Genomic DNA, 27,674 nt, shown 5'->3' with positions numbered 1-27,674 from the left:
GGTGGGCGGAGAGGAATTCGGGATCGAAGTTGACCCGCGCGAGCCGCGTTCGCGGCCAACAACTTTGCCGATGACCGAGTGCCGAGTGCCGATCGCCGATCGCGGATGCACCAGGATGCAACAGCTTGCACGCCGCTGCGCCGACTACATAGTTGTACGCCGTCTCTTCGCGTCCTGTACCCGTGTGCAACGGGTTAATCGATACCACTCGTGCTTGCTTCGTAGCGGGCCGAGCCGAGCCGAACCGATCAACGATACGTTCGAACGTCGGCCCCTTCCCTCCGTAATTTTCTCGTGGAAAAACAAAAGCTGTCCCACTATTCGCGGACGACGTCTAAACCTAAACTGCGAACTTTATGGCCGAACCCTTGCAACGGGTTTTCAAGGTACGCAGCATTTTAGAGTTTCCGCTCAACTTTTAAGCTTCGACATAAAACACGCATACATTTTCTCGATGCAAATTCGAACTTCCGTTACGTTCTACGTACGGCGCGAAGATTCTGCTTAAGCCTTTCCAAATGCTTCGTTTCGATCGCTGAATTTGAGCAAGGACTCTTATCAACGGAGACGACGAACTTGGAAAAGACGCAGAATTTAAGAAAGGTCGAGATCGAATAAAGATTCGTATTGTTCGACAAGAACGAAGAACCGAAGGAAGATCGGATGAGATCTTTGCATCGTTTACAGGCGTAGCATCGTGAAGATTGTCGAAAGCGAGAGCAGAGGGATACGAAGGAAATCGTTTCCCTGTATCAGAAATATTTGAAACTCGCGTCTCATTAGTTGCTCTTGGAAATTTCGAATTTGATTACACGATGCTGGAAGACGCGGCTTTCGCGATCCAATAACGTAGAAGTCGAGTGCAGCGTTAGCCAGAATCTCGTTCGCTCGGGCCCCGAACTCGGCTCGCATAGATCGAACCCGCATGCAAATTCAGCACGTGGCGCTGCCATGACGAGCGACGGCCATTTAGAATATCGAACTCGGCGAGATGGACAGCTAATTGACCCGGATAGTTCAATTAGCCGGAGCAGTCGTCCGGCAAACGATAGATCCTTTCTTTCTCGATTATTTGTCCCTCTGAGCTGACGCAGAACGGAAGACAATTTTGTTCAATTATACGCCGCGCCGTCGGGCCGCCGCCGGGCCACCGCGTCGCGCGCATTGTTTTTCCTCGGCCTGTCCACGGATTCGGGCGCGCATCTCTTTAACCAACGAATTGTCCCCTCGCCCGCGCGATGTTGTCTCTATAGGAAAATTCAATTTCCCTAGAACATTTGCTAAAAAGACTTTGCTCGACGTATACCCGCGACTCGTACGCTTTGCGGCATTCGAATATTTCGCGAGTTACTTCAAAGTATTTAGAAAGGGAAATTGGATGGATCGTCGCCCGGAGAAACGAGCCCCGAAGAAAACTCCGTTTCGATCTTCGAAGCGAAAGTCAACGTCGCGCAAGGTTGTTTCGACGGAGTTTCGCCGATCGGAGATCGAACGATTCGCGAGTGCGGCGACGCAGCCTTACTTTACACCTTTTACAAAACTTCTAAGCGTGCGATGTACAGAGAGGGCGGACAAAAAGCCGCGCGAGCGTTTAACGTCGAGGAGAACCGACCGGCACGATTCGGATGCTGAAACAGCAGCCAGAAAAAAAGCATCCGTGAGTGAAACGAAGCGAGCTTTTCACGGCTCGGTTTCGCTGCGCGAACAATCGCGTCGGTCGCCGGTCCCGGCCCGATGCGACAGCCTAGGCCTAGGCATCGATTACGGATTTCGCAGGGTGATTTACGTGCTCGTTAAGATCACCAGTTCGAAATCGATCGTGGTACCTTCCCCGAAAGTGTCGGCATTGCGCCTTTCAATCTAGCTACCTCAAAAGATCCACAGAATCGACACAATTTAATTAGCGAAATGGAAATTGCAAGAATTCGCGTTTAGATCCGAAAGAATAATTTCGATGGGTTCGTGCTAGCGACACCGCAGAGACAACGCGTTAAAAAATGATCGATATCGACGAGCGAATTCGCGGCAATGATTCGAGCCCGACTCAGGCCCATTTCGACGCTCCGCAGAATCTTTTTTCTTCTCGAAGTTCTCGCGAAAGAGATGGATTTGCCGAGCGAGCGCATTCGCGGCAGAAAAATATTCCGGGATGCGCCGGTCCTGTTCGCCGACTTCCTCGCTCCTTTCGCGGCTCCGCTTTAATAGCCGAGCTTGTCGCCGCGGGCGGCACGCTGCAACCGACTATTTGCATAAATGCGCTCGGACCGACCACGCGCGGAAAAACGCGGCGCGGCCCGGCGGAAAAACGCGACGGTACGCCGAAATATTTGGAACGCGAGGCGGATGACCTTTTTATCGATCATACGCGGAAGCCGTCCTCTTTTATGATAATTATTTACCGTTGCGGAGACAACAACGTTTCCGAATAACTTTTTACGGCAACGAGGACGTGGCAAATTGGATTTTTATCGATACTCGCGACGCAACGAGAAGACTCCGACGTATTGCGACATATTAGATACACGCTTCTCTTCCTACCGGACGCGAGAGGTATTCGGATTCGATATTTCGCGTATGTCGGAATGCAAACCCTTATGCGCCATTTTGGATTTTGCGTTCCAGGAACCGTCTCGTTCGAGCGCGATGCAACGAATCGCTGTTAAAGATATTTCGCGGCCATCCTTCTGGAAGGACGATAGGCAAATTTAGGTTAATAAGGGGCAACCTAATTGCTTAATCCTGTAAGGCTTTTGGGTTTGATCCGTGGCAATCCTCTTAGCAGAGAGGCAGGAGTCGGGCGCAACGCGGCTGTTTTCGGCGATGCGGCACGGCAGAATCTTGTAAAATCATTTTCATAATTCGGTCGCGCTCGACGGACACCGGCCTTTCGATTATTACATGACGAACGATTCCGCCGGTTTCGAGGGCTGGCATTCCCCTCGAAAAATGCCGGCTGCTTCCGATCGAAGGTTCGCGGAGCGCGACCAGCGCTACCGTTATTACTCGCTTCACCGGGCCGAACGCGGCTGAATCGCCGGAGATCCTTGGACACCGCCGATGCCTTTCTACGGCAGCGTCGCGAAACCTGCGATTCCGCGAGGACAATGCGCGAAACCGGCGACACGGATCGCAAATCGGGTAACGAAGGCGACCAACGAGCACGCTGACTCATTTGCCATGTACTGAATAAATCGGTGTTCGGACGATTTTCGCGTCGACTTCTCCTCGTCGACTGGTCACGAAACAAAAATTGCCTGCGGAAACGACGAAGAACTGTGGTTATGCGAAAATCAATTTTTTCTTTTGTCTACTAATTTTCGTTCATCTTTCCAGACGTTTTATGCAGCTGGTCTCGAAGATTTCGAACAGAGACTATGTCTATGCTGCACACACGAGAAACAAAATTCCTCCGAAACAGTCGGACTTTCGACCGAATACGAAATATTTGAGGGCCCCCGAAAAAACTCGCGGTGTATCCGAAACGTCGTCGAAGAGCAGGAGACCGCGTTGGTCCCAATTTCGCCGGATGAAATTCCTCGACAGAGGAAAGCGCGACGCGACGAGACGAGGAGAGCAAGGATTCCCAAAAGGTGGTCGGGGATATCTTTAATCGCGGAGAATTTCATGACTATTAGCGTCGTAAGGTCAGGCATCGAGACCCGGGGAACCTGCGGGCGTTCCGATAGCCGGCTTAAGACGATGGAATAGGTTCCACGGCGATAAGCCGCCGGATAAGACCGGTCGAATTGGAAGACGGATAAGCCGTGGCCATCGATATCGGCCGGCCGAGCCTTAGACATTAGCGAGGCACAGTCCTTCAGAAATCCGGTCGAACGTGATCTGGAACGTCGACAAAAGAGGAGCGGTCGGGTCGGGTCGGGTCGGGTCGGGTCGGGACTGTCGGGAGCGCGCGAGTCAGTCAAGTTCTTGCCGCGATCCCGATCCTGATCCCGATCCCGATCCCGATCGAGGTTCGTCGCGATGCAACACGACGCGCCGCGCCTGACGATCGAGCCTCGATCCCCGATCCCCGATCCCCGAGAGCGAGTGAGAGAGAGAGAGAGAGAGAGAGAGAGAGACCTTCTGCGAATACCGGTTTCCTAGCGGCGACCGAAACCGCTCTCTTCTCGCCGATCCGAGAAAGAAAAAGTCCTGCTCTTTCATTGTTCTCTTTCGAAGCGGCCACAAAAGCGCGATTTTTCTGCGTCCTTGCCAGGATAGCCGAATATCGATCGCTTCGGAAATTGGAACGCGGAGCTTTTCACTTTTTTTTTTCGCCTTTAGTCCACAGTTCGAACGTTGCCATGGTCGCAGTTGAGCTTGCGGCGTTTGATCGGTTCGAATTTCATTTTGACTGCGATGAACTTCCGTTCGATCGCCGCGAACTATTCTAATTTAGCGCAACTACGTGTACGTCGGCCTGTTCTTTGCGACTATTCGATGTCGTGGTTGCGGGAATTACCGTGGTACCTCTCTCTCTCTGTTATTAATTGCTCGTAAAGTTTCTTCCTTCTCGATGTTGATTACGACCAGAAACAACGGAGATATCGTTCGGGAGATTCGGCCAGTGTATCTAGCTATAATTTCCTGCTAGAATATGTTAGATGCAGCAGCAGCAGGTTGCTGCACGACTTCGGGCCGCGGCCGGAATTCATAACGACGCGATTTACCGATACGTCTCGGTGAAATGTTTCCTACCGTCCTCGTAAATATTTCCGATCGTCTTAACTCGATGCACAATCGACGCGCGCGCGAGCGTGGATCGTGCAATAAATAGGAATACATTTCGCTCATCGATTAGTCGCCGTCGCGTCGCACCGTGCAGCTATTGCAACGCTTTGCCGGCAGATCAACGCTTTGTTGGCTGTAGCAACAACGGAGAATTACGATTATAGCCGCGCATTTGTCAGCATGCAGCTTGCAACGCCCCGAGCAAAATATTAGGTAAACTCCGGGGAACGGGCGTAATCCTTTCGAGCGAGCCGAGAAACTAATCGACTTTCGGATCTACGGCGATCTCGTTTCGATCGATGCTTGGGAAACTCCGCCACCGATCCACGGGATTTCGTGCTATTTCTCCTCGTCTTTCTTCCCCCTCTATCCCGGATACCGCGTTCAAATTGATATTATCCACCGAGAGATATTTATACCTCCGTTACCTCGAACGGTAATTTGTTTCCTCCAGAAATTCTGCGGAGAAATATTCCTCGAGATTTCGTTTCGAATCTTCGCGGCTATGCCACTGCGTTGTCCGAATTCTTGTGCAAGATATTCTTGTCACGACTCGATCGTTGTTCGCACTGGATCAAATTTTAGCAACGCAGAGGCGAGAACGGCTGTTTTCAACTTTGAATCTGATAGAGCTTTCGAAGAAACGCAAAGACAATTTTGAAACGATACGACTCGTTGGATAGAACCCGACGTGTCGATCGTCGAGCATCAGTCTCCATTTACGAGTGGATCGGTAACTAATTCAAGATAATTTAATTCGATTCGAATTCAATTTGCCTCATCGGAGTCTGTCATCCGTCTCATTGCTCCGAGGATACTTGCTGCTAATCCAAAGTCTCTTACTCGGTAGTCGATTTCAGAGCGTTGCTTCGTAACCGAAGCGTCTCGCCCATTGGCCGACAACGACTATGATCGACGTTCGATCCGTTCGCCAAGATGTCCAATAATTGTATAATTCGTTGGATAAATTTATTCAGCCGAGTCGGGTAATTTTCCTATTTCTCGGAATAGGCGTCTCGGAGACGGAGAATCTTTCGTCGTCTCGGTTGATAATTCGAATCCTCGACGAGCGCGACATTTTTATTCGTGCGTAAAATCGCGAAAAAAAAACTGAAATATTCGACGAAATTCGAGACCGAACTTCGGCCAGCGAAACTTCTCGATTTTTACTCTCCGCGGACTAGAGAGAGCGCGCGCGTAGAAATTTCTGCGAACACAATTACACTGCGCCGGCGATCCTCTTAAATTCCTATTACCGAAAGTCGCGGGAGACGGTCCTCCAGGTTTTAATGCACGCGCCAACACGGAAAAACAGTTTCCATTTTATAGCTGGCAGCACGGGTGCGGGTCGCCTAATAAACATTCGCGAATAACAAACGCCGGGGAGCAGCGTTGCTGGTAAAAACCGCGTTTAAACCTCGAATTTACAACGAGAACGACGCAAAAATTTCATCGCGAACCGTACTGCGGAAACAGAACGTAACAACGAAACTTATGTTCGGCTCTGAACGGGCCTGCCCGCCGCCGTGCTTAAGAGGCTTAGGAAGATTAAGCCTCGAGATTATTCTGGCAAATAACCATTTATCCTCGATGCTTCTTTTTAGGGACGCGAACGACGATCGAGGAGCCGCAAACTTTTAACGTTCCGCCGAAGATTTCGATTCTGGAATAATTGATCCACGCTCGATCGATTCGAGTTAGCATTCCCTCTGTTGAAATACGAAGGAAAATTGTACAATTTACTCGTCGTTGCGCGGGACAGAAAATAAAAATTCCGCTGTTTTCCCAGCGACCCGTCGAGTGTAAAATACGGGGTTAAATATTGTTTGGCAGCCACCGTAAACATGGCCCACGGCCGGCAATTTATCGGAAACGGCGGTCGACGGGCCGGCTCTTCCATCTTGGAATTCCGCAGTTATTAAAGCTGATTGGATTTCCACGAGGCGCCACAGGTTTCCAAGAACGTTATGCAAGTGTCGCGACGACGACGGAAGGGGGATGGGGGGGGGGGAGGCCCAAAAACACGCGAGACGGACGCGCACGAGGGCAACGATCCAACCCGTTCTCCAGACCGATAAATCATCGCTCGACTGGGGCGTGAACAAAAGTCCCGCCACTCGCGAATAACGAATACTCCGAATTCCGTAGCTCGGAGCTCGAAGCTGTGGTAGCTGAAACGCGCGCCGCCTGTCGCTCGAATCGGAACGGGGCCTCGGATCAATTGGACAATTGTAGCCGGCGAATCGAGATTCGACAAAGAAAATAATATGTTTTCGGTGAGACGCGGATCGGGCGGGCGCGATTGGTGCCAACAGCGTCACGCGTGTCGACAACTTATTAGATGCAATTGCCGCGACAGCTGTCCGAATCGAGCTTTTTGCCACGCGCGTTGCCTCCTTTCGAGCTTCCATTAGCGCATCGTCGCGCGTCGCTCGGTCGCGCGAATTCGATCCCCTCGTGCACCGCTGTTTACGTTTCGAAAGTTGTGTTTGCCTCGGAAAATGTGGTATACTCGGATTCGGTATTTGTTATTTTTCAAACAAAATCGGACGAGACGAGATGCGTCGGAAGAAATTTTATCGATCGACCGATCGTCCATCGAAGCGCCGTGAAATTTCTGTGCGCTCGAATATGTACTATACGTTCGTTGCCATATCGTAACGTAAACATCGTACTAAAAATAACGAACCGAAATGACTTTTGTTCGAATTTCATTGTAATTTGGAATGTACGCGGCAATATCCGTAGGGAACGCGATCAGAGATTTTCATTTCGGTTCGGTCAACTGTAATATTATGCCAGCAATAAACGGCACAAAATTTAATCAACCATAAATTAGTGCAGCGAAATCGTTGATTTCCGAACCACGATGTCTTTTACCATCGCAAATTTTCCTCGCATTGCACGCCTATCGTTCGAATGCCACAATAAAAACATTCTGGAATCGAAACGAGCCATCGAGTCTATGCCTCGTGCTCTGCCAACTCGCAGTTAAGAGATCGAACCACCGATCGCGAGAACCTTAAAGCAACATGTGACCGATACAATAATTTTTCGTCGACAGCGCCTCCTGGAAATCGCATGTTTCGATGAACCGGCACACCGCGATCTTCTCGATCATCGAAGTTGCCGCAACGGTTGCAAAAATACTATTTCGCCTAGAGATCTCCCAAGGCCGTGAAAAATCGATTGCACGTCATCGACTCGCAATCGCCGTTACTCGCGCCAACGTTTTCCTCTATATTCCGATGGAGCCGACGCCGCTGCACTTCCAATTGCACGAACGAGGCTCTCGCGAATCCGGTGGCGGTTAGGATATAAGATGATTCTAAAAATCTGTGCTACACATATCGCCTCGAGACTGCGAAATCTGAAATAAATCGATCGCGCGGCTTCAACCCAGAATGCACGACCGCGCGCGATGAAATTTCCCTCTCGAAATCGAAACCCGTTGGTCCACTTACGAGGTCCACCGCGATCGAGCCGAGTTTCTCCGGCGAGGAAGGATCGAGCGATCGAAGGAGGCTGTCACTCACCGAAGAAGGTCCCGAAGGTAGCTAAATCTCCCCGGATCCAGCGGTGGCGGAAGACGGTACCGACCCCGGACAACGTTGTCCTCCGACAACACTGAGGAAAAACACCGTCCGTTCACAGCTACTTCGGTTCACGAAGCAAAAATCACAAAGCAAGATCGGCGAGCAGCCGAACCGGGGATCGAGGCAGCCGACGCGCGTTTCAACGAACAAACAACCAGGAAACAACGGCACAAGCGTCACTGGCTCGGGGGTTAGCCGAGGTTGCACAACTCGTAAATTCCACAGAAATGTCACAGAGAAATTAAGACCGGCGCTGGGAGGGGGCCGGCGAAGAACGCAGATCACGGTGCCCTCGGTCGAGGGGGGTACGACACGATGCAACCGATCCAAGCGAGTGCGAAACTGTCCGTGTCCGACTGGCACAGTGGCTCGCGCGATTCTGCCGTCGTCGCTCGGCCTCGCCGACCTTAAAGGCCGTCCGCAAAGCGCCGCCGCGCCGCGACGCGCGCAACGCGAGGCGACGCGAGGTGACGCGACGCGCGACGCCGAGACGATTCGCGGACACCTTATCGCTTATCGCCGCCCAAACATTCCCGCCGATTGCCCCGGACCTTTTCGACGAGAGCAGGCTCCCCTTTCCCACCCTCGAGATCCCGACCGGCGAAATGCTCCTTTTTCCGGTCGATCGGAAAGGTATTCGCACGCTCGACTCTCGCCTTTCCGTTTTATTTTCGACAATCCGAACTCTTCCTTGCACCCGCGAGACCTCTTCCTGCGAAACGATCGTTTGGTCGTTCGGTCTTTCTCTTCCTCCGATCGGTGAAAACTTTGATAATTGCTGTAGGAAACGTTCGAAGACACGATCTCTGTACCAATCTGGAAGCTAGAAGTCCGAGGAAGAAAAGCTCCGTTGCGAAACGTCCGAAGAATCCGAAGAAGAGAAATTCGGAAAAATTAGAAAAGCCGAAAAGTCCGAAGATCCGAAGGAGCTTCGCCGCGCCGTGCCGCGCCGCGCCGCGCCGGATGGAGAGTTGAATAGCGAAAGCTCCTGGAACGAGGAACTTGGCAACCTTAAAATCTCGCGGCTTTAGAGCTTGGAGACTTTGAAAGCCTGTGATCTTAAGATCCCGAGTCCCGGCGACTTCGAATGCTCGAATGCTCGAATGCTCCACCGAGTCGCGTAGTCGAAGCTTCGAAACTAATTAGCAGGATTACGGAGGTAACAGGGGCGCGGTGCTCGCGCAGCGCGTTAACGGCATTTCAGCCGCTTCCAAGCAACACGTTGGTACACAACGCGACGCAACGGAACACGAAACAACGCAACGTAACGCGGCACGGGTTAGCGCATGTAGGCAGGCTGCAGTCGGTCGCGCTGTTTATAGTTTATACGGATTTCGGGCGGGCTTTCAACGACAATCGACGCGACGGTCCCGCGTTCCGCGACGAGGATCGTATTAGCTGGCCGGCCGGCCGCATTCGTTTACGGATATTGTTAAAGGGAATCGGATTATATCGGCCGATATTGTTCTTCGACGACATCCATAATGAGAGCTCGACAACGCGTAATTGCGTTCCCGGTGACAGCGCAGATGCGCCCGAGGGACGAACATTAAATTAACCGGGGAAACCGAACTGTAAAACGTACACGTTCTATCTGTTTTGACTTTGGCATGGTCAACCGTAACACGGTTTCGCGACGTTAACGAAATTCTGGTCGTCGGAGTGCATGTTACACCGAAACCAAGGCTTAAATTTTCTACCTCTTCGTTCGCCAATCGGTTACCTGTTTCGATTTATCGGCAACATTCTTCCAGATAAATGGAACGAATCGAGGCTATCGAACACCTGTCGGCTGTCGCGAGATAAAGTAGCTACTGCTGCAGAATCGGATACACACGCATCCGTCTAATTTGAAACGTTCGAAAGGAGCAAATTGGACAACGATTCGATGTTGGATCGGAGAACGGTGAAACCAGAGACGTTCGAAGCTAGCAAGAAATTCGGTGCGATTGCGAAGAAGTTCGTAGACGAGCCGTTCCTATTTTCCAAACTCTGGCAATCCGAAATTAATTGGCTAGCGGTTGGAGAGACAAAGCCGAATATTTTTTAACACCGTCGGATCCTTTTCATCCGTTTCAGTCACTCGAATCGCTGCGAGAAGAAACGGACGGCGCAAAGTCCTTTGATATTCGCAATCTACCGAGAACGAATTTAACCAGAGCTACCAGAGCTTATCGGTGCTATCGACTATCGACGTTGCAAGATCGTCGAGAGCGCATCCGAATTACCCGTATCCGCGCGCAGTCAAAATTAGCCGTATCCTTTCCCCCTGAAACCCGGTACATATATCGAGTTCGATCGCTTCGGATAATAAAATTCGCGGAAAATCAGGAGGGGCGGCGGGGGGGGGGGAAAGCACGATATCGAGCCATTCGAGAGACGCGAGAACCACTCGGGCTCCGAATAGGGGAATCCGCTCGCGATATTGCAACGCGCTTTACATTTTAAACGGCGACCTTAATTCGCGCGAGCGTCGAGCCGGCCCGGGCTCGCCTCGGCCAGGGAAAACAAAATTTCCGCGACGAATTAACGCCGCGTACCTAATCGGCGAGCGATGCGCGGCCGCGCCGAGGAAATTCCGCGGGGGCGAGAACCGGCTCGCGCGGCCCACTCGAAACTTGGATTATTCATTTCATCGGCGCACACGCGAACGCGGACGATTCGCTTCCGATGGCGTTCGAGCGGCCGCAAAACCGTCGGCCTCGGACAGAGCTGCATTTGCATAAAAAAGCTTCGGCCGAATTTACAATTATAATTGTTTCCGAAAACGAAATAATCGTCGTCCGCGGACGGAACGATTGAACCGAGAGTTCTTAATCCGGTGCTCGAAACGAGAACTTCTTCTCGAAATATGTTGATTCGTTCGCACATTTTCGGTATTTTTATCGGAGACAAAAACAGATTTCTTCGTCGGGTTCTCGAGATACGGGTTTTCGCTTCGAAATGCTTGTTGTTTTCGATCAACGGACAGATCAAAATTCCTTTACGTTTCCATCTCGGATATCGTTTTTATTATTCTTTACGCGCAGACGCAACGAGTACGCGTTACGATTACAACATACGAAATCGTCGAATTTACATGCGCCCGGTAAACCGTGTGCAACGATTTAATTCGAGCATAAAGACGAGATTCGATCGATGGACGGTATACAAGTCGAACGATCGATTCGATCGCTTCGCGAAACCGCTTCGCACGGATCGATCGAGCGAAACGATGTTGACAAGCTTTTTTATAAATCCCTGGCACGCGTGCGTCGCGTAGAGAAGTTCGTCGAACAAAGGCCGTTGCGTTCACATGGAAAAAAACGCCCGCGAGTCTGCGTTACCGACTTTTTTCTTCTTCTGTTTTTATTTTCTTTTTTGTGAACCGGCGACCATTGTTTCGCCGACGACTCGTTTCCATTTCGTACGAATGTCATTCTTCGGGGAATCGCTTCCTGCCGTAATTAGACGCGCGGCGCGACCCGACCCGGCCCGCCGGCCCGTCCGCGCCTCGATGACAATGACGCGGGAAATGTCAGCGTAAACCGCAGGATTCCGACGCGAACCGTCCTCCCCGGACGTTTTCGACGGAAGCAGACGTCGTCGGACGAGAAGAAGATCGCGATGTTCCGGAATGTTATCGATCTCTCGCGAACCGACCGTGACTCGACTTTCCTGGGCCGTTTCGAGGCCACGATACGCCTCGATATCGGTGAAACGCGTCCCATCGATGAGAAAAATACCTCGACCACGGTGTCGCGGATCGCTTTCTCGCGATCGCTGCGTCGCTACGCGCGCGTAGAAGCGCATACGTCGACGGCCGTTTACCTTTCGCGATTTCGACTTACCGGGTTGCGTTCCGCGTTTACACGCGGCTGCAAGTTGCCGCCGAGCGTAAGCTCGTTCGGCACCGTTGATCAGGAACGGACAAATTCTCAAACGGCAGACTCGATGTGCTCAATTTTCCAAACGTCGCGCGAACCTTGCGGTTGATACGTGTTTTAGATATCGAGCGTGACTGTACCGCGACTAGTTTCGCGATCTCGGAAGCAGGGGATTCGCGGAAAAGGGGCCGAGGAATGTTTAGATTGCCCGAATAGGTCTGGAAACGTGGATCGCGAGCTCGGGAAGTCGTTAGACTTTGACACGAACGAATCTCAACGGCTGTTGGACGAGGCTGATAGTCCGCGCTTTCGAACCTCTGTTTAACAAAACTTTCTGGAACAGTTTTTCCATAGACGATCCGATGTTGCGTAATTAGTCTGCCGCGAAAAGACGTCGGAGATATAAGCGCGAATTCGCATAAAGCGGTCGGCCTAATTTCTTCGTTCGCTATTAATATCCCAGATCCGTTTAATCGTTTTCACGAACGGAACAAGAACAAGCTTTCTACCAAGTACAGGAGTACAGCGAGCGATCGAACACATGCTGCAATTATGATAGGAGACATACTTCTCCGTCGAGAAATTCGACGGGAAATCGGAGGGAACGGTCGCGACGCGGCGCGACAAGCCGCGGCTCCCGATGAAATCTCGAATCGTACATCGATCGAAACGAAGTCTCGGAGAAAGTCGCCACCTCCGGTGGAAAAAAAAGAAGTTGCCGTAACAGTGCGAGAAAGTTGAACAGCAGCTACCGGCGAAGTACGGCTGACACGATTTTCCGTCACGTAGTTTATAACTCCCCGCTAAAGCCTAGGTTGCTCCGCGTATTCCTTTCTACGTTCTGGAACGAGGTTCTGCTTCGCCTTCCCGCCGTGTCGTCTCCCCGTCATATTTCCCTGCTTCCGGGTACGCTTCTGCATAAATTGACATCGATGCGAATTATCGTCCCGCGAGGATTCGAGATTCCAGCTCCAAGTCTCTCTTATCGCGCTGTTTACGATCGCGACGTTCGAAATGCGCCACGTTTGTCTCCGGAAAAATACAGACGCGAGACGAAGACGGATTCGTCTTCGATGCCTTAACGTTACGATCGTGGATTAAAATGCGACTCGCCGAACGACGGTCGAAAAGTACGCATCTTGCGCAGCGTTGTTTGGGTTCTGGTAAAAGTTCGATGCATTTCGGAATGCCGAATCCATCGACGGAGAAATCGGTGATCCGGGCCGTCGCGTTCCCCGAAACCGTCCGAAATATCCGAGTTACTTTCGAAAGATCGGGGCGAAAAGCTCTCGGTTCCGTCTTGGCCCGCGATTCCATTAACAGGTTAGCGAATAGTTCCCGGGGAGTTGCGGACTCGTCCGGGTGCATACGCGCGAGCTTCGACGAAATTCCGCGGGTCTACTCGCTAAACGATTTCGTAGATATCGCTTCCCGCGTCGACGTGCACCGCTCCCGCAGAGTCTGACACCCTCTCTCTCCTCCTGCCATAATTCATCCGGCGACTGTCGGGCAATGATAAAGCGATATTGTGTTGCAAATTTATACGACACTCACCAACCGTCGGCCAATGCGTTCCGGTAATGAGATTCGCTAACTGAGGAAACGCGCGGCGCGCGCGGGCGTGTTCGATCGCGCACGTGCTCCCGCACCCCTGCCAAGTGATTTGTTGCGGTCCGTTTGCGCAAACGAAACACGACCCCCGCCGGTAACCCAGATGTCCCTCCAATATTTTCATTTTGCGAACCCTCGCGTCGCGTTCGATCGACGCGAGACGAACGAGCGTTTCTGGAAAAATCGTCCGAAATCCTCCTGCATTTAATTAGCCAACGCGTCGAGGTTGCAAGCGAGCAACGGGAGTTCGGATATTGTTCCGGAGAAATATGAATTGTTTTTGGTGGAACTGCCATGGAAATTTCATAGCGTGTGCCGGAACACAGTTCGAACAGAGCGGTACCGTTCAGAAATCACGGGAGATCGAAACGTTGACGGGTGAAAGGGCAGGGAGAAACACGGAGCGGAAACTTTGGGCTTCTCGAACAGCATGCAGTTCATTGGCAACGCACCCCCGGAAGTTTCAACGAGCCGGCGCGGCGCGGCGCGGCGTCCATCGGAGCTTCGTTTAATATGGATTTATTTAATGGAAGCTCGCGAAGGCGGGTGAAATTGAAATATAAACGGTCGCCACGGTAATCTCTTTCGAAACTTTTCCTGGCACTTGACGCGTTAATCCCTCGGCGTTGAAAGAGACGCGAAAAGGTGAACCGCTCGGCGACTCGAATATGTTTTTTTTCCCGTAAAGCTCGTCTTCGGAAAAAGCGTATCGCCGAGAAAATATCGAATCGATGGGAAATACACGGTCGAGTCTGGTCCGTTGCTACAGCAACACCTGTTACAACGCCCGCCGTTTTTCGAAGACGATGGAGTTCGGTCTCCGCGATCCAGGCCACCTGCTTTATTTTGTTACATCGTTCGCGAAAACTTCGAGCGTTCGTTTCGAACGCGAGCATCCGCAGGCGCCGCGTCGCTCCGCTCCGACCGGGCCGTCGTAAATAAATTAAAACGCGAAGTTCTTCCACAGAAGTAACTACGCGTTCGTCAATTTGTTCTCACCGAATTTCGTTTCGGTCGGAGTTTCGACCCTGCTGCGAAAACGCGGTCGCGAAAATCTTCGAGTATCTTGCCGAAAGTCGTTCTTCCAAGATCCACCGTGTCGATTTAACGGTCGAATCTCGAGAAATATTCGCGCGCTCTCGCGAGGAGCAGAAAGAACCGCGCGATTTAACACTTTCGCCGATGGCTGTCGCGGCTGCGAACGAATCGTCGGTGTCCGACGCGACGCGACGCGACGGGACGCGACGCAACGGAGGAAAATTGCACGTGACCCGTGGCTAATTTATTCCGCGTTCACGTGGCCTCGCCGGCCACTACGGCCGGTATTAAAATAATAAACAAAGCGCAGGGACTCTGGGTCCGGGATTCTGCGACGCAATTACCGTGATTACTTTGATCACGGGAGAACAATCTCTGGACGAAACCGTGCTCGCTTCGCGTACGAATTACTCGTCGAGGTACGTACCCGTACCGGTGTAATTATTGTCACGATTATTCAACCAAAAACGCTAAATCCACCGTTTCAATCTATACGAAACGATCGAGCAAACGTCTTAATTCGAGCTTACGGTGGCTCCGATATAACATTGACGCTCAAATTTTAGAAAAATTCTCGACGTTTAACCCGTCGTAATTTCACAAAGAAATTCATTCTTCGAACGTCGAACACCGGTTTCTGCATTTTTACGCAATCACGGTTCAAGAATATTTCCAAGATTTCGGCCGCTTTATCGTCGCTGCCGAAAGCAACCAATTTTTGTCACGGTCAAATACATAATTTAGTTTCGAATTCGCGAGCCAGCGGCAGCGAGCGGTTGCTCGGAAAAGCGCGAGGTATCGTTGAGAAACTGTCGAGAAAGTTCTCGCCAGGCAAATTTAAAGTTTCTCCATAACTTTAACAATTTTCCGAATAATACGAAATCCTTCCGGAAATATTTTCTTCGATCCAAAGGCTGCTGCTGCCTGCGAGCAGGCCGAACCGATGCGATCTTCTCGACGAGGATGGCGCTGCGCCTACAGTCCACCGGCAATCACCGACGGCCCACCACGTGATCGATTATAAAACTCCGTGCAAACATTATTTCGCAATCGGTCCCAGTCGCCGAGTGTTTTAATTACGCCCGGCACACGCCTGCGGGCGGGATTTCGGCGAGGATTCGCGGCAAACGAACGCGGGCCGTTTAATTCTCGGCGAAGCCAGGCCGCGTCGGGCCGACGAGACTCGTCGCGTTGATAAAATAGCTGGGCGCGGAGGAATAAAATTCGTGTCGGCGGGTGGCCGATTTAATTAATCGCCGTGGCCGCCGCGCCGGTGAAATTCGATTCCGGGCTGTGAAACCACCGGAAAATGATCGCTTGGCCGAGACAAGCTGCTCCTTCGTATCCGGTCAGCAGAAATTTCGTCCGCCTCCGGTTTCGGCCTCCGTGCATGTGAGGTATATCGATTGCGCGACAACGACACGCGACGCGACGGTGCGCAGGTCAGTGCGCGGCCAAGTTCTGCTTTCCCTAATTGTACTTGTTGCACTTCGGGTCAGGTGCACACGGACCTGGATCTGGAGGTGTGCCAAAACGGTTTGAGAAACGGCGGCCTATCACCGGAACCGTCGCGAACGCGAGACCGCGAGACCGCGAGACCGCTTTCGGTCGCATTCGACTTCCTCGGACAGATATTTCTCGTCGTGCCAGGATATACAAGCGCCGCGCGCGTCCTTCGTCCTCGCGATTCCGCGACGAGCCCCGAGAATTCCGCCTCGCGGAATCGCGGATGGTCTCGCGAGCTGGATTAATAGCCGAGCGACAACTTTTCATTAGCGTGGCCCGATTCTCCGCTCCGGGTAGTCTTGGACGTATTACCCGGGTCTATACAGGACCTTTCACAAAAACTGGCTCCAATTCTCTGCTTCCGAAATAATCGAGCGCTTCTGTCTCGATCTATCAATTTTTGTTTAGCCCAATCCTTCCATATGTTATATATACAGCGGAATATACGAATAAACGGCGGGAAAAGTATTCCTCTCGGTGATCCCGAAGTTATCGCGCTCGTAATTCCGTCCTATCGTTTTGACGCGGCCTGTACATAATTTTCGCCGGAGTTATCCGCATCATGGCCTTTATTCCCGACACGGTCCGCGGGCTTAGTTTCGTTCTATTTTACCTCGAACTTCTCGCGTCGGACTTTCCTAACGAAGCTCGTAAACGTAATCTGCCCGGCTGCCGCGAAAATCTATAAAATATAAGCGCTCTGTTTAGACCAGCGCGATAAAGCGCTGACGTTTTTACTCCGGCAGATCGCGATTCTGATTCATTCGCAAGGTCGGCAGGATTACGGCGCGCCTTACGCGGAAATCTCTATTGTGATATAACGAGGAGAGGAGAGTCGCGCGAGCGAGCGCGCGCACGGAGAGAAACATGCAGGCCAGCTGCGTCGACGAACAGCTGCGCTGACGCGGTTAATAATTGTAGACCGCGGAGAAAACGCTGGAAGGTCGACTCGGAATAAGATTTCGATTTTCTTCCGCGCTCACCAGTTGCACGACCCGGGACTCGTTTATTCCTGTTCGAGCAGCGGAGGTCGAAGCACGACGCGGCCTCGACCGCTGCGATCCAACGCGATGCGCGAACCAACTCTCGCCCGAGAAGCGTCGAGCAAAAGTGTCCGACGACGCGCTTCGTTAAAGAACTGGACAACGATCGAGGGATTCCCAGGTTGTCGCCACAAATTACAAGGTTCGCCGAGATTCTGCGAGGACAATTGCGCGCCGTTGCGTCGGGCCAAGGTCCGATCGCGAGTCGCGGCTCGTGCTCTCGTCGCAATTCGGGACGACGAAACGTAATCGTTTCGTAAAATCGGAGTCCGTTTGCTCGGTCGGTCGGTCGATCCGTCGGAAGGATCCACCGGTTGGCTCGAAATCGCGAGACACCCTCGACGAGTGGAAACGCAGCTTTTTTTTTATTTGCCGTTTTCGAGAACGGACGGCGCGTCGCTATTATTTCACTATTTATCACGCCGCGTCGCGATTGATTTATACAGCACGCCGTGCGCCCGTGTATCGCGGCGAGCGATCTATATTTTCAATATGTGGCAAAGGAAGTGCCGCGTGACGCGTCCTGCACGCGGATCGTGCTTCGTGCTTTTCACCGATGTTTTTTGCATGCTGTCGCTCGTAGTTCTTTCGACCGCAACGTTTTTCATTTCGATGGATTTCCCCTGATAATCGATTATTTTTATCGCGCGCGATCAGAGGAAACATTTGGAAGCAACGCAGCCTCCTGTTCTTGCATTTGTACAATTTCGATGAATATCGAATCGAAAATATCGGGCAGAAATCAAATTCGGTCTGTTTTTCTACGAAATTACGAATTTATTGAACGGATTAAACTTCGACCGTCGCGCCGACGGAAGAATCGCTCGTCTTAAAGACTCGTGCTTATCTCTGTTTCGAAAAAGCACACTATCCGGTGGGCAAAGGTATATCGAATGACGATAATTCACTTTGTAACAATGATATTTTAACAAGTTTGACGAACGCGAAATGAAATCGTATTGTATTCGCTTTCACGGACCGTTTCCACAAAGCGAAACTAAAAGCAATTTTATAAAGCCTTTTACGTGCTCCGAGCGAGCGAAACTCCACAATTGTAACAAATACGGACGGTACAAAAATCGCGGAAGAACTCGTCGTTGAAAATTTGGGCGCCGGCGATAATGAGGCGCGTTTATTGAAACGTTCGGGAAGCGTTTCCGTTACATAATTAAAACAAACATTCGTTGCAACGAATACAGCGAACGGAAATTACGAATAAACTCGTTACCGCGATCGTCGAAAGTTGCAGAATATTTCCTCGATTCGTTCCGAACGATCTCGCGGAACGAAAACGTGCGGAAAAGCGAGTTCCGTCGATCGCGTCGATTGAATTTAGTCGATTAAAAACGATACAACGATATTTCGAAATTCGTTCAACGCCGTTACCTCGTCGCATTTCTTTTATAGTTGCTTTCCAATGGCTGCCCTACCAATTTCTATTCGACCTTTTGAAACTATCGCCGATCGTACTGTCAAGCCCGAACATTTCGCGTCCAAAAGGGCGTATCGAAACAATGATCGGCGGCGATCGGTGGGATTCCTCGCCGGCCCGATTCGACGGACGCTGTTCGCGGAGGCGACGGGTCGAAGTTTAACGGTTTCGATTCGGTTCGTTCTGTAATTATTCGGCTGGGAACGATGGTTCCGCGTCGCCGAGCGAACGCATTATTCGCGGGCGATTCCTCCGCTCGTCGCGGCCGCCGCGATCGCCGCCATCGCCGCCGTAGCCGTCGCGGCGTTGGAAAACCGTGGCGAAAGTTGATTTAATTACACGGTAATCGAGTGGCGGATGCCGGGCGTGGCGCGGCGCTTCGGTTCATCCAATTGCGACGATTAAGGGAATTGCTGCAGCCGCGCGCAGTTGCAGCCGCGAGTTCGACGGGCGGAGGACGGTAACGCGTTCGAACGAGTGAACTCGAGCGAATTTCTCCTCTCGTTTTAGTTTTTCGTTATTCCGCCGGTTTTGTTTCCGGCCGACAGACTATTTTCCGCCGGCTTGGAAAATTCAGCCGCGGCGCAAATAAATTCGGACGTTTGTTTATTTCGCGTCGAAAGACAGAGACGGGGAGCGCGCGATATCGAGGCAGGAAACGAGCGCGAAACGAACGCGCCGGATTAAAGGGATCGTTCGGTGTTTTACCGCGACTCCGAGCCTGTCGGCAACTCTCGACGGTTCCCCGTAATTGCGAATGATAATTACGCGATTGCGGTCGCACGCGTGGCTGCCACCGCGACGCTCCGCGCCGCGTTGATTTTACGGTCAAGTTATTACCCTTTGATCGACCGTGACGCTTCGCGGAGTCAAGGATTTTGCGACGGGTTGTCGAAAAGTCAACCTTTCCGAATCGATTTCGGCGGCTTCCTAACCGTCCAAATGTTCTCTTAGTTTCTGCCGGTAGATTTCTGCTGTCTAGAAGAATTTTCAAAAAGTCCACTATAAAATCGGAGCTCTGCACAATTATATCCGAGTATCCAAAGTTCTACGAAAATTTCACCGATTTGTTCGATTCGGCGATTTCAGTTCCTCAACCACCGAACCCATTACATATTTCGTTCGATCGGCAGAGACTCGGAAATCGGTAATTCGACGAGGGTGAACATCGACCTCGAGGAGTCGCGGGAACTATCGTTTCGTGCTCGACGAGCGAGTAGAATGGGCGTTCGCCTAGTCGGAACAAGGATCGTACTCGGACAGGTTGAACGGAATAGGATCTGCTCGGACGAGGACAATAGAAATGGTCCGGCTTCGAGCGCGTAGAATAAGCGCGTTACGATGTTGAAACGAGACCTCGCGATGCTAGAATCGGCTCCGTAGCTCGTCGCGTCCCGTCCGGTTAGACGAACTGTGGACGCATGAACGGAATCCAGTCGATTCGGGAACAAGGAGAATGGTCTATCCGGACGAGCGGAACTATGGAAGGTACCGCGTCGGACTGGGATCAATTTGATCGGAGTCGATGCGCGCAAGCATCGGCATCGGTCGCGCGTCGCGCGACGATGCAATCGCGCGACACGATGGTCGGACGGATCGCGAGATCGAAGTTGTCGGAGAAAGTCGAATGGAACGAGTTGGCGCATCGACGGACAGATGAAAACTTGAAATTCTAAATGAACAAATAGAATTACATTGTTCGTTCTGCGAATTCAATGGAGCATTGTTTATACTCGCGCTGCCAACGGGGCGCGGTAAGTGGAATACGTAATGTCACCGATCGGACAAAGGATAACGAGTTTGCAAACGACAAACGAGTAGAACGAGGATCGTTCGGCGTCGGGCAGATAAAAATAGAAGTCCGATGTAATCGGAAAAGTAGAATGGCCGTTAATTAGACCGGCAACGAGTTCTACTCTCGTTCATAGTTGTCGGAGGCGAATATGCCCTGGCAATGAGCCGACGAAGGTGTAATCGAATGCTCGGGCACGGACGAGTGGAACGAGTCTATCTACCGTCGGACGGATACAAATAATTCTCTGTTCCGGTTCCAAGGAGATTAATTATTCGATTATCCGTTCCCGCGGTCGAACGAGTGGAACGTGTTCTGTCGCTGGTCGCGCAAAGAACGACGAGACAACGATGGAAAAAGTAAGAAAACGATGTTCGCGATAGACCGATCGAACGCGTTCTGTCCACGATCCGAAACGCGCTAATCGAAAACCTACCAAACGGAAGAAGCGGAACTACAAAATTATATCGATTCGTCCAACCGAAACCATACCAACGATCCGGCTAGTAGAATATACGTCGCCGATGATCGGCCAAGAGCAGGCACCGTTCGATGGTCGGGCGGACGTCGAAGTTTCGATTGTAAACGTTTCCGGTGGACGCTACGGTCGCGTCAACACCGTCGAAGGCTGGAATTATTCGGAAAAAATTCGCGTTAAACGATTCAGCGTTCCGCGTCGGCGGTCGGACGGTAAATGAATGGAATTTCGCGCGGAGCCAGCATTTAATCGGAATCGGCAACGAGTACGGCAACTGCAACGGCGTCGCGGTGCATCGGTTTGCCCCCGATGTTTGAACCGGCGGGCACGCGATTAAAAAGCCGCCGACGATTTCGGCTTTTTCGGCCTAGCCGCTTCGCGGGCGCCGCGAGCGCCGCAAGTCGAACGAAATCTCCCATCGACTTCGCCGCGTCTCTCCGCCGCTGCGGAAAATGTTTCGCCGGCGATTTTCGAGTTTCCGCACAGCCCCGCGCCTCTCTCCATTCCCGGCATTCTGGCCCGGGCACGCAACTGCATTTCGAGCGAAGTTTAATTATCCCGGACGGCGCGGTTACATGCGCGCGTCGATGAAAATTTTCATTTCGCATCGAGCAGCTTCCCTCGAATTAAATTCCGGCCGTTCTTCTTTTTCCGTTCTTCGCTCGCGGGTCGCGAACGGAGCTCGATTTCCGAAGAGATTCGCGACTCCCGGTCGATCGGCTGTATCGCGAATTCTACTAATATTTTCATGCCGGATCGTCTTTCCTCGTTACCGGGCGCAACTCTGCCGGATCGACGCACGCTCAAAAATTCCGCGCAACCGATACATATTTTCCATGAATCTTTCTACGAGCGACGATCGAAGAGCGATTCGCCCTCGCTGGACGAAACGGAGAGCGCTTAATCTCGGTCGAGAATTTTTCTCGAATATTCCGTCCGCGAATCGGACAGCGTCGGTCCCGAAAGAACAAAAGGGGATTTCGTATCGAGCATTAAATTTCACAAATTTCTGCTTCCGCGAGAGAAACGACGGTGAAACAAGGTAGGTACAAGACAATGGAAAGTATCTCGTTGGTGGCGAACGAGGGGATGGAGAGGAACGGGAGGATGGGGCTGCTGGGAAACCACGGCAGGTTCCTTCGAATCGAAATTCCACGGACCGACGGAAAATTATTGGTAAAATCTATCGACTGGCTGGGCGCAGCGAGGCGAGGCGAGGCGAGGCGAGACGAGGCGAGACGAGGCGAGACGAGGCGAAGCGAGCGCGGGCCGAGGCAAACTGGCGCTAATCACCGGCCGAAATCTCGATTTAATGGGCGGGGATGGTTTTCGGTGCACGCGGAGGCAGCCGGTGCGGAACGACTGGTCCAACAAAAACGTCGTCTGGTTCGGCCGCATGCATCGCGACGATAAATGCCATCCCGCTCCGCTGCATACGCTCCGTTACGTTTTATGCAAAATAGCCGAGCCACGGATTTATCGATGGAACACCGGCGCTGCGCTGCGCGCGTATCCGCGTCCGCGTCCGCGTCCGCATAGGCATATCCGGGCCGTCCGCGACCCCGTCTTCGTACGCCGAATCTCCCGACAAGCTTAACCGCATTGTCTCGGGCGGATCAGCCGGGTCCTCTCGGTATTCTGCTCGCGGATAAGCATGATGAACGCGAGCGACTCGCGCACGCACTTTCGAGCTCTCTGGTCGCGCCGGGAACGCCTTCCGGCAACCATCGAGAGGATCGCTGCGCTTCCCATCGGAAAATATCCCGGATTTACGCGGATGAACCGGTCCTGTGCAAATGCTACCTTTCATTTTTTTTTTTTAACCGTTTCCGGCGAGATCCGTCGAAGAAACAGGGACGGGGATTTGTTATTTCGGCAATTGAACGTCCTCTTCCGTGCCGATTTACATTCAATAGTTTTCGTAATCGACACGAAACGTTACGATCGCACCTTTGCGAGAAGAAGAATGAAAGACGTCTCTATGGACGATCCAATGCTGTACAGGGAGTGCGCAAGTATCGAAACGCGATCGAGGCACAAGCCCCTTTCACGACATGCCACGGTCGGACGATTCTCGGTAAAGAATCGCCGACTCCGCCGGGAGCCTCTACCGATCGCCTCTAAATCCCAGATCGTCTAAAAAAAATCTGGAAACTCGATCCGTCGGAAAAGTCTCTGCGGATACACCGGGTCGCTGCAAGAGGACAGCGGCAACTTTGCTTAAGCTCTTCGCAGGTTCGCCGCAGCCCTACCACCTGATCCCGGAAGCCGGCCAGCTCGCAAACGAGCACGAAGAAAATAAATTCTAGCATCCCGCGGTAGCATGTCGGGGGGCCGACAGCGACGGGTATTAAGCGGATCGCCGTCGAAGCCGTCGGAGCCGTCGAGGCGCCAAAAACCTCTTTGACGGTCCGAAGGCCTGTTGGCGCACGGCGCTGTTCGGGCTTTGGAAAAAGTCAATTTCGCGGTGCTGGCGGCTAAAGGGAATCGACAGGTTCGTCGAGGGATGATTGCGCGGATCCGGCCAGCCGGCCTTCGGGACCCGTTCGGGACCCGTTCGAGATCGGGTCGCGGGCTTCGTCGTTTCGACGAGCCGCGGAGGCAACAGCGTGCGGAAACGAGAGCGGAACGAAAGCAGAACGAAAGCGGACCTAAGCGAGCGCCACCCCATCATATTGATCTCGTAGCCGGCTGCTCAACATGGCGCCGGGGGTGGCGTTCACGATCGGCCTGGTCCTCGTCGTCGGACACCTACAGCTGGGGCCGGGAATCCTCGCCAAGACCTTCGCATTCCCCGAGTACCCGTACAAGGAGACCACCAGGAATGTAAGTCGGCCGATATTTATACCGCGAGCCGCGGCTACGAGAACCGTTCTCCCTCTTAGAGGTTATGGCAACCCGTAGCTTTTCGGGTGGCGCTTTTTTCCTACCGGGATGCTGCATGCTCCGATTGGGCCGCCAGGCCCGCTGTTTGGACCGCGATCGCGGTCGCTTCTCGTGCTCTCGCGTCTCATCGAGAATATTTCGTTGGAATTTTCGTTCCCTCTAATTGGGATTCGAATCGTCGCGACCCTGTTCGAGAGCAGGGTACTGTGGCGGAGATTTTTGGTGCAGTGCGTTCGATGCATCGTCGAGCAGCTTCCATTCTGTTTTATCATTATTCCTTTGGAATCGCGACATCGTAGATTATTTCGCGACGTCTGCCGAGTGAATTTATGTTCAAGGAGTGTCGAGTTCGAGATGCGCGTTCGTAAGAGCTTTGCAGGGATTCGTTGACCTTGATTCATCGAAATTCAGGCGCGAGCTGCTTTCGAGATGCGTAGCAAGCGCGAAGCACGTTTCGAAAGTATTTATTGCTTTGAATTAATTGAAATTGAAATGTAGGAGGCTTTCGCTGCAGCTGAAAGTGGATTTCGAAAGCGTTGAATTCGAGGGAACTTTCCGCGAGGGTGTTACAGGGATTTGTTACCTTTGATCCTTTGAAATTCAAATACAAAAGCCTTCTCGAACTGTTGGCGACTGAATTACTGTTCTCGGAGCATGTTGCGTTTCGCGCAGCTTTCTACGAGCCTCGTCGAGATTCGTTGTTTTCGATTTTCCGACGTTTTCACGGGGAAAAACTTGCGCGGCATCCAGCAATTTGGTTCGGACTTGCGCGTAGACCGCGGTTGCCTCCGAATATTCGAACGCGGACCCATCGGCGAGCTCGCGGAAGCTGTAGTCGTCTGCTTCGCGCCTCCGAGAGCGAAATTCTTGATCCAAGACGTCCGCGTTAACTGGCGAGCTTGGATGTTCCGATCGAATCTGCCTAATATCCGAGGGATAAAGATCGGATTGCGCGGAAAGGATTTCCTCCCAGGACCTCGGGCTTAGCGTCCCCATGGGGGACGCGGCGGGTGGTGCCATGGTTTCGTCGACGGGGCGAAATCGATTCGGCGTTAACCCCGAAGACGGGCGAAGTGCTCGAGGGCGTGCTTCGCCGGTATCGCTTCTGCCGATACAAAGATCGCCGCGAGATCGACTCGACGAGACGTGCCAGCCAGCGCGTCCTTGGGACAAGGATCGCTCCGAGTCGCGCCGGAATCGATTGCGCTAACTTCTGCAGGAGGGCACTCGATGGAATTCGGGGCGTGCAAACATTCGTTTCTTCGTCACTTGTTGCATTAACGCGAGCCTGGCGAACGGGCAGCCAGGGCAAACGAACGATATACGTTCGATCGAACGCGTTTTCGAGGACCCTCGTTGCACGGATTACAAACTTTGATCGACGATAGACAATTCTACGAGTCGATTAGCCCGCTTGCGTTTGCAGATTCTAATCCCCTCTGTATTTTTACCGAATACGATTTCACGGTTAAGGTTCGTCGAAAGAGAGACATCGATTTTTGCGATACTCGTCGACCAAGATGCCGCAGCTGCTTCTCGAATCACCGGTGGATCGACTATCTTTATTCCGTAACCGCGGTACAATGGTTTTGGTCTTTGAAAAATCCGACGATGCCAGGGGCCTTAAATTTAATAACAACGCCGGCGAAGGAGAGACACCGTCCCTTTGCCTCACGGTAGAAAGATCGATAGGAAAGTTGCGCCGATGTTATTAAACTTCCCGAGAATGTCCAGCATTGCCGGCTCCCACTATTTCCGCGGTGGCTGGAAGTAAGTTCGCTTGCCCGGAGAAACTGGATCCGCTTCAAAGGAAAATTGAACGAGCCCGCGCGATACCGATCGTGCCGCTAATTGGGATTAATAACCTCGGCGAGTCTCGAAGAAATTGCCGCGATAATAGATATTCTTGCCGCGCGAATCGCTTATAATAATAGTTACGATCGCTTGTAATAAAGCTAATGGCTGGTTCGCTGAGATGTTATTATGTTCGCCAGGAACTTCTCTTTAGGCAATTCGAGCAGGCTTGCGAGGAGAGCGGCGCTTGCAAGATGCATCCGCCGGAGAGGAGCGACATCGCGAAGACCAGGTGCATCCGAGAGTGCGTATCGCCGTCCTGTTACAAGGAGATCTACCTGTTCGACCAGGTAATCGCAATTTATGCGCGCGGCACCACCGTGTCGGTGGCCGGAATCTCCGGGGAATATAGCAGCGAATAAATCGCAGCGAACCGCGGCTCGAAAAACGATCGAACGGTACGAAAAATTTCTTGCACTTTGACCGAAACTTTTAGTCAACCGCGTTCCCAGAACGGCGAAACCGCGTCTAATTGGGCAAGTAGGACGAGGGTGGTACACACGTCGGACTGGAAGCATAAATTCCGTACCTAGTGGGACGAGTAGACGCAGCCTCGTATACAACGAAGTCGCTGCGCCGGGACGTAGGTAAATGGTCGGGTCGGTAGAATCTGGGTCACCCGTGCCGGTAGAACGAGGTCTGCGCCTTGTCGGACGAATAACCGGCGGTCCTTTATCTTTCGTCCGAAACTTTTCATTCGCGGACCCGCGCGTTTATCTCAACTTTCGAGCTAATTTTCGCGAGAATCCTTTCGCAGGATTTCTCTTCTCGAATACGCATCTCGCTTTCGATCCGGAAAGCTCGGTCCCTCTTGCGTGTACACGTTTTCGCGACCGTGCCGATGCGAATTCGCGGAAGCGAGAGACCACCCGCGACTTCCGTCGAAAGAATCGAATAAACGGAACGCGACTTGGCTTTGCTTCTAGCTGGAAGAAGGGGAGATCGACGTGAGATTAAACTCGTTCAAGGGTTGCTTCATGCAGCGCAACGGTCGACCGCGGAAGTAAGGGGCACGACGCGCTGAAGAAAAGGCAGACGGAGGGGGAACGAGAAAGTGGAATCGAGACGAGAAAGAAGAAGAAGAAGAATCGAAACAAGGAAGCCCAGGAACGATTCCAAGCCGCCAACACGAATCTCCGAGCGCCGAAACCGGCGAAACCACGCGACCACTACGTCCAGAACAGTTCCGATGACAATTTTTAGGGGGCGACGCCGTCCCGCCGCGGCGCCGGCCGCCGATTTAGAAACCGAGGGAACCGGATTATTAGCAGACAAACCAAACCAGAATCGCTATATACTATATTATATATACATATATATATATTTCAAGATCACAAATAAGTAAGCGCACGCGTTCACACGCGGACGAATTTAATTCGTCCAGGATAATCTTTTTCTACTTTTTGTACGCACGTATTTGCCATGTTGAAGTAATGTTACGAGCAATGTTGCACGGATGAAATAAATTGTTGAGAGAAACACGTGTCCAAAATGTCTACACGGTCGCCGACATTTCCGCTAGCCCTTCGAACCGCGTCAGCCGATACGTTTGAAATTGTTTGTAAGGTCTTTCCATCGATCGACATCGTTTGGACAGTCTCGTAGGTTTAGGCATTCTATATTTCATTCGCCCCTTCGTCTTTGTACCGGCTCTTGGATCGGTAATTGGTATACGGTTTAATTGTTCGACACGCTACGATTGTTTCTTCGAATTCCTTGAATAAATTTGTTCGACTTCGCTACTCGATAATTCACGTTTTATATTAATATGTCTATGTCACTCTTCAGGCCAATTCTCTGAATTGGGACAGCTGAAAATAATATTCGATCGCTACGTTTCT

At 52.0% G+C, this 27,674-nt stretch overlaps 2 protein-coding genes across 2 annotated transcripts in view; one reads left to right on the top strand and one right to left on the bottom strand.

Annotated features, from left to right (window-relative positions):
• The window catches only part of LOC117217980 (uncharacterized), a 296,657-nt gene that overhangs the window by 263,450 nt on the left and 5,533 nt on the right, over window positions 1-27,674 (bottom strand). The gene's annotated exons all lie outside the window — the stretch shown is intronic.
• On the top strand, window positions 23,665-27,312 carry LOC117217939 (uncharacterized). Its single transcript, XM_033465856.2, has 3 exons — window positions 23,665-23,919; window positions 25,974-26,123; window positions 26,760-27,312. Exons 1-3 carry the CDS (start codon window positions 23,794-23,796, stop codon window positions 26,838-26,840), a joined length of 357 nt encoding a protein of 118 aa, XP_033321747.1. The 5' UTR covers window positions 23,665-23,793; the 3' UTR covers window positions 26,841-27,312.

Source organism: Megalopta genalis, chromosome 1, assembly GCF_051020955.1.
Source record: "Megalopta genalis isolate 19385.01 chromosome 1, iyMegGena1_principal, whole genome shotgun sequence".
NCBI classification, from domain to species: Eukaryota; Metazoa; Arthropoda; class Insecta; order Hymenoptera; family Halictidae; genus Megalopta; species Megalopta genalis.
This window is presented reverse-complemented; position numbering and strand designations above follow the sequence as displayed.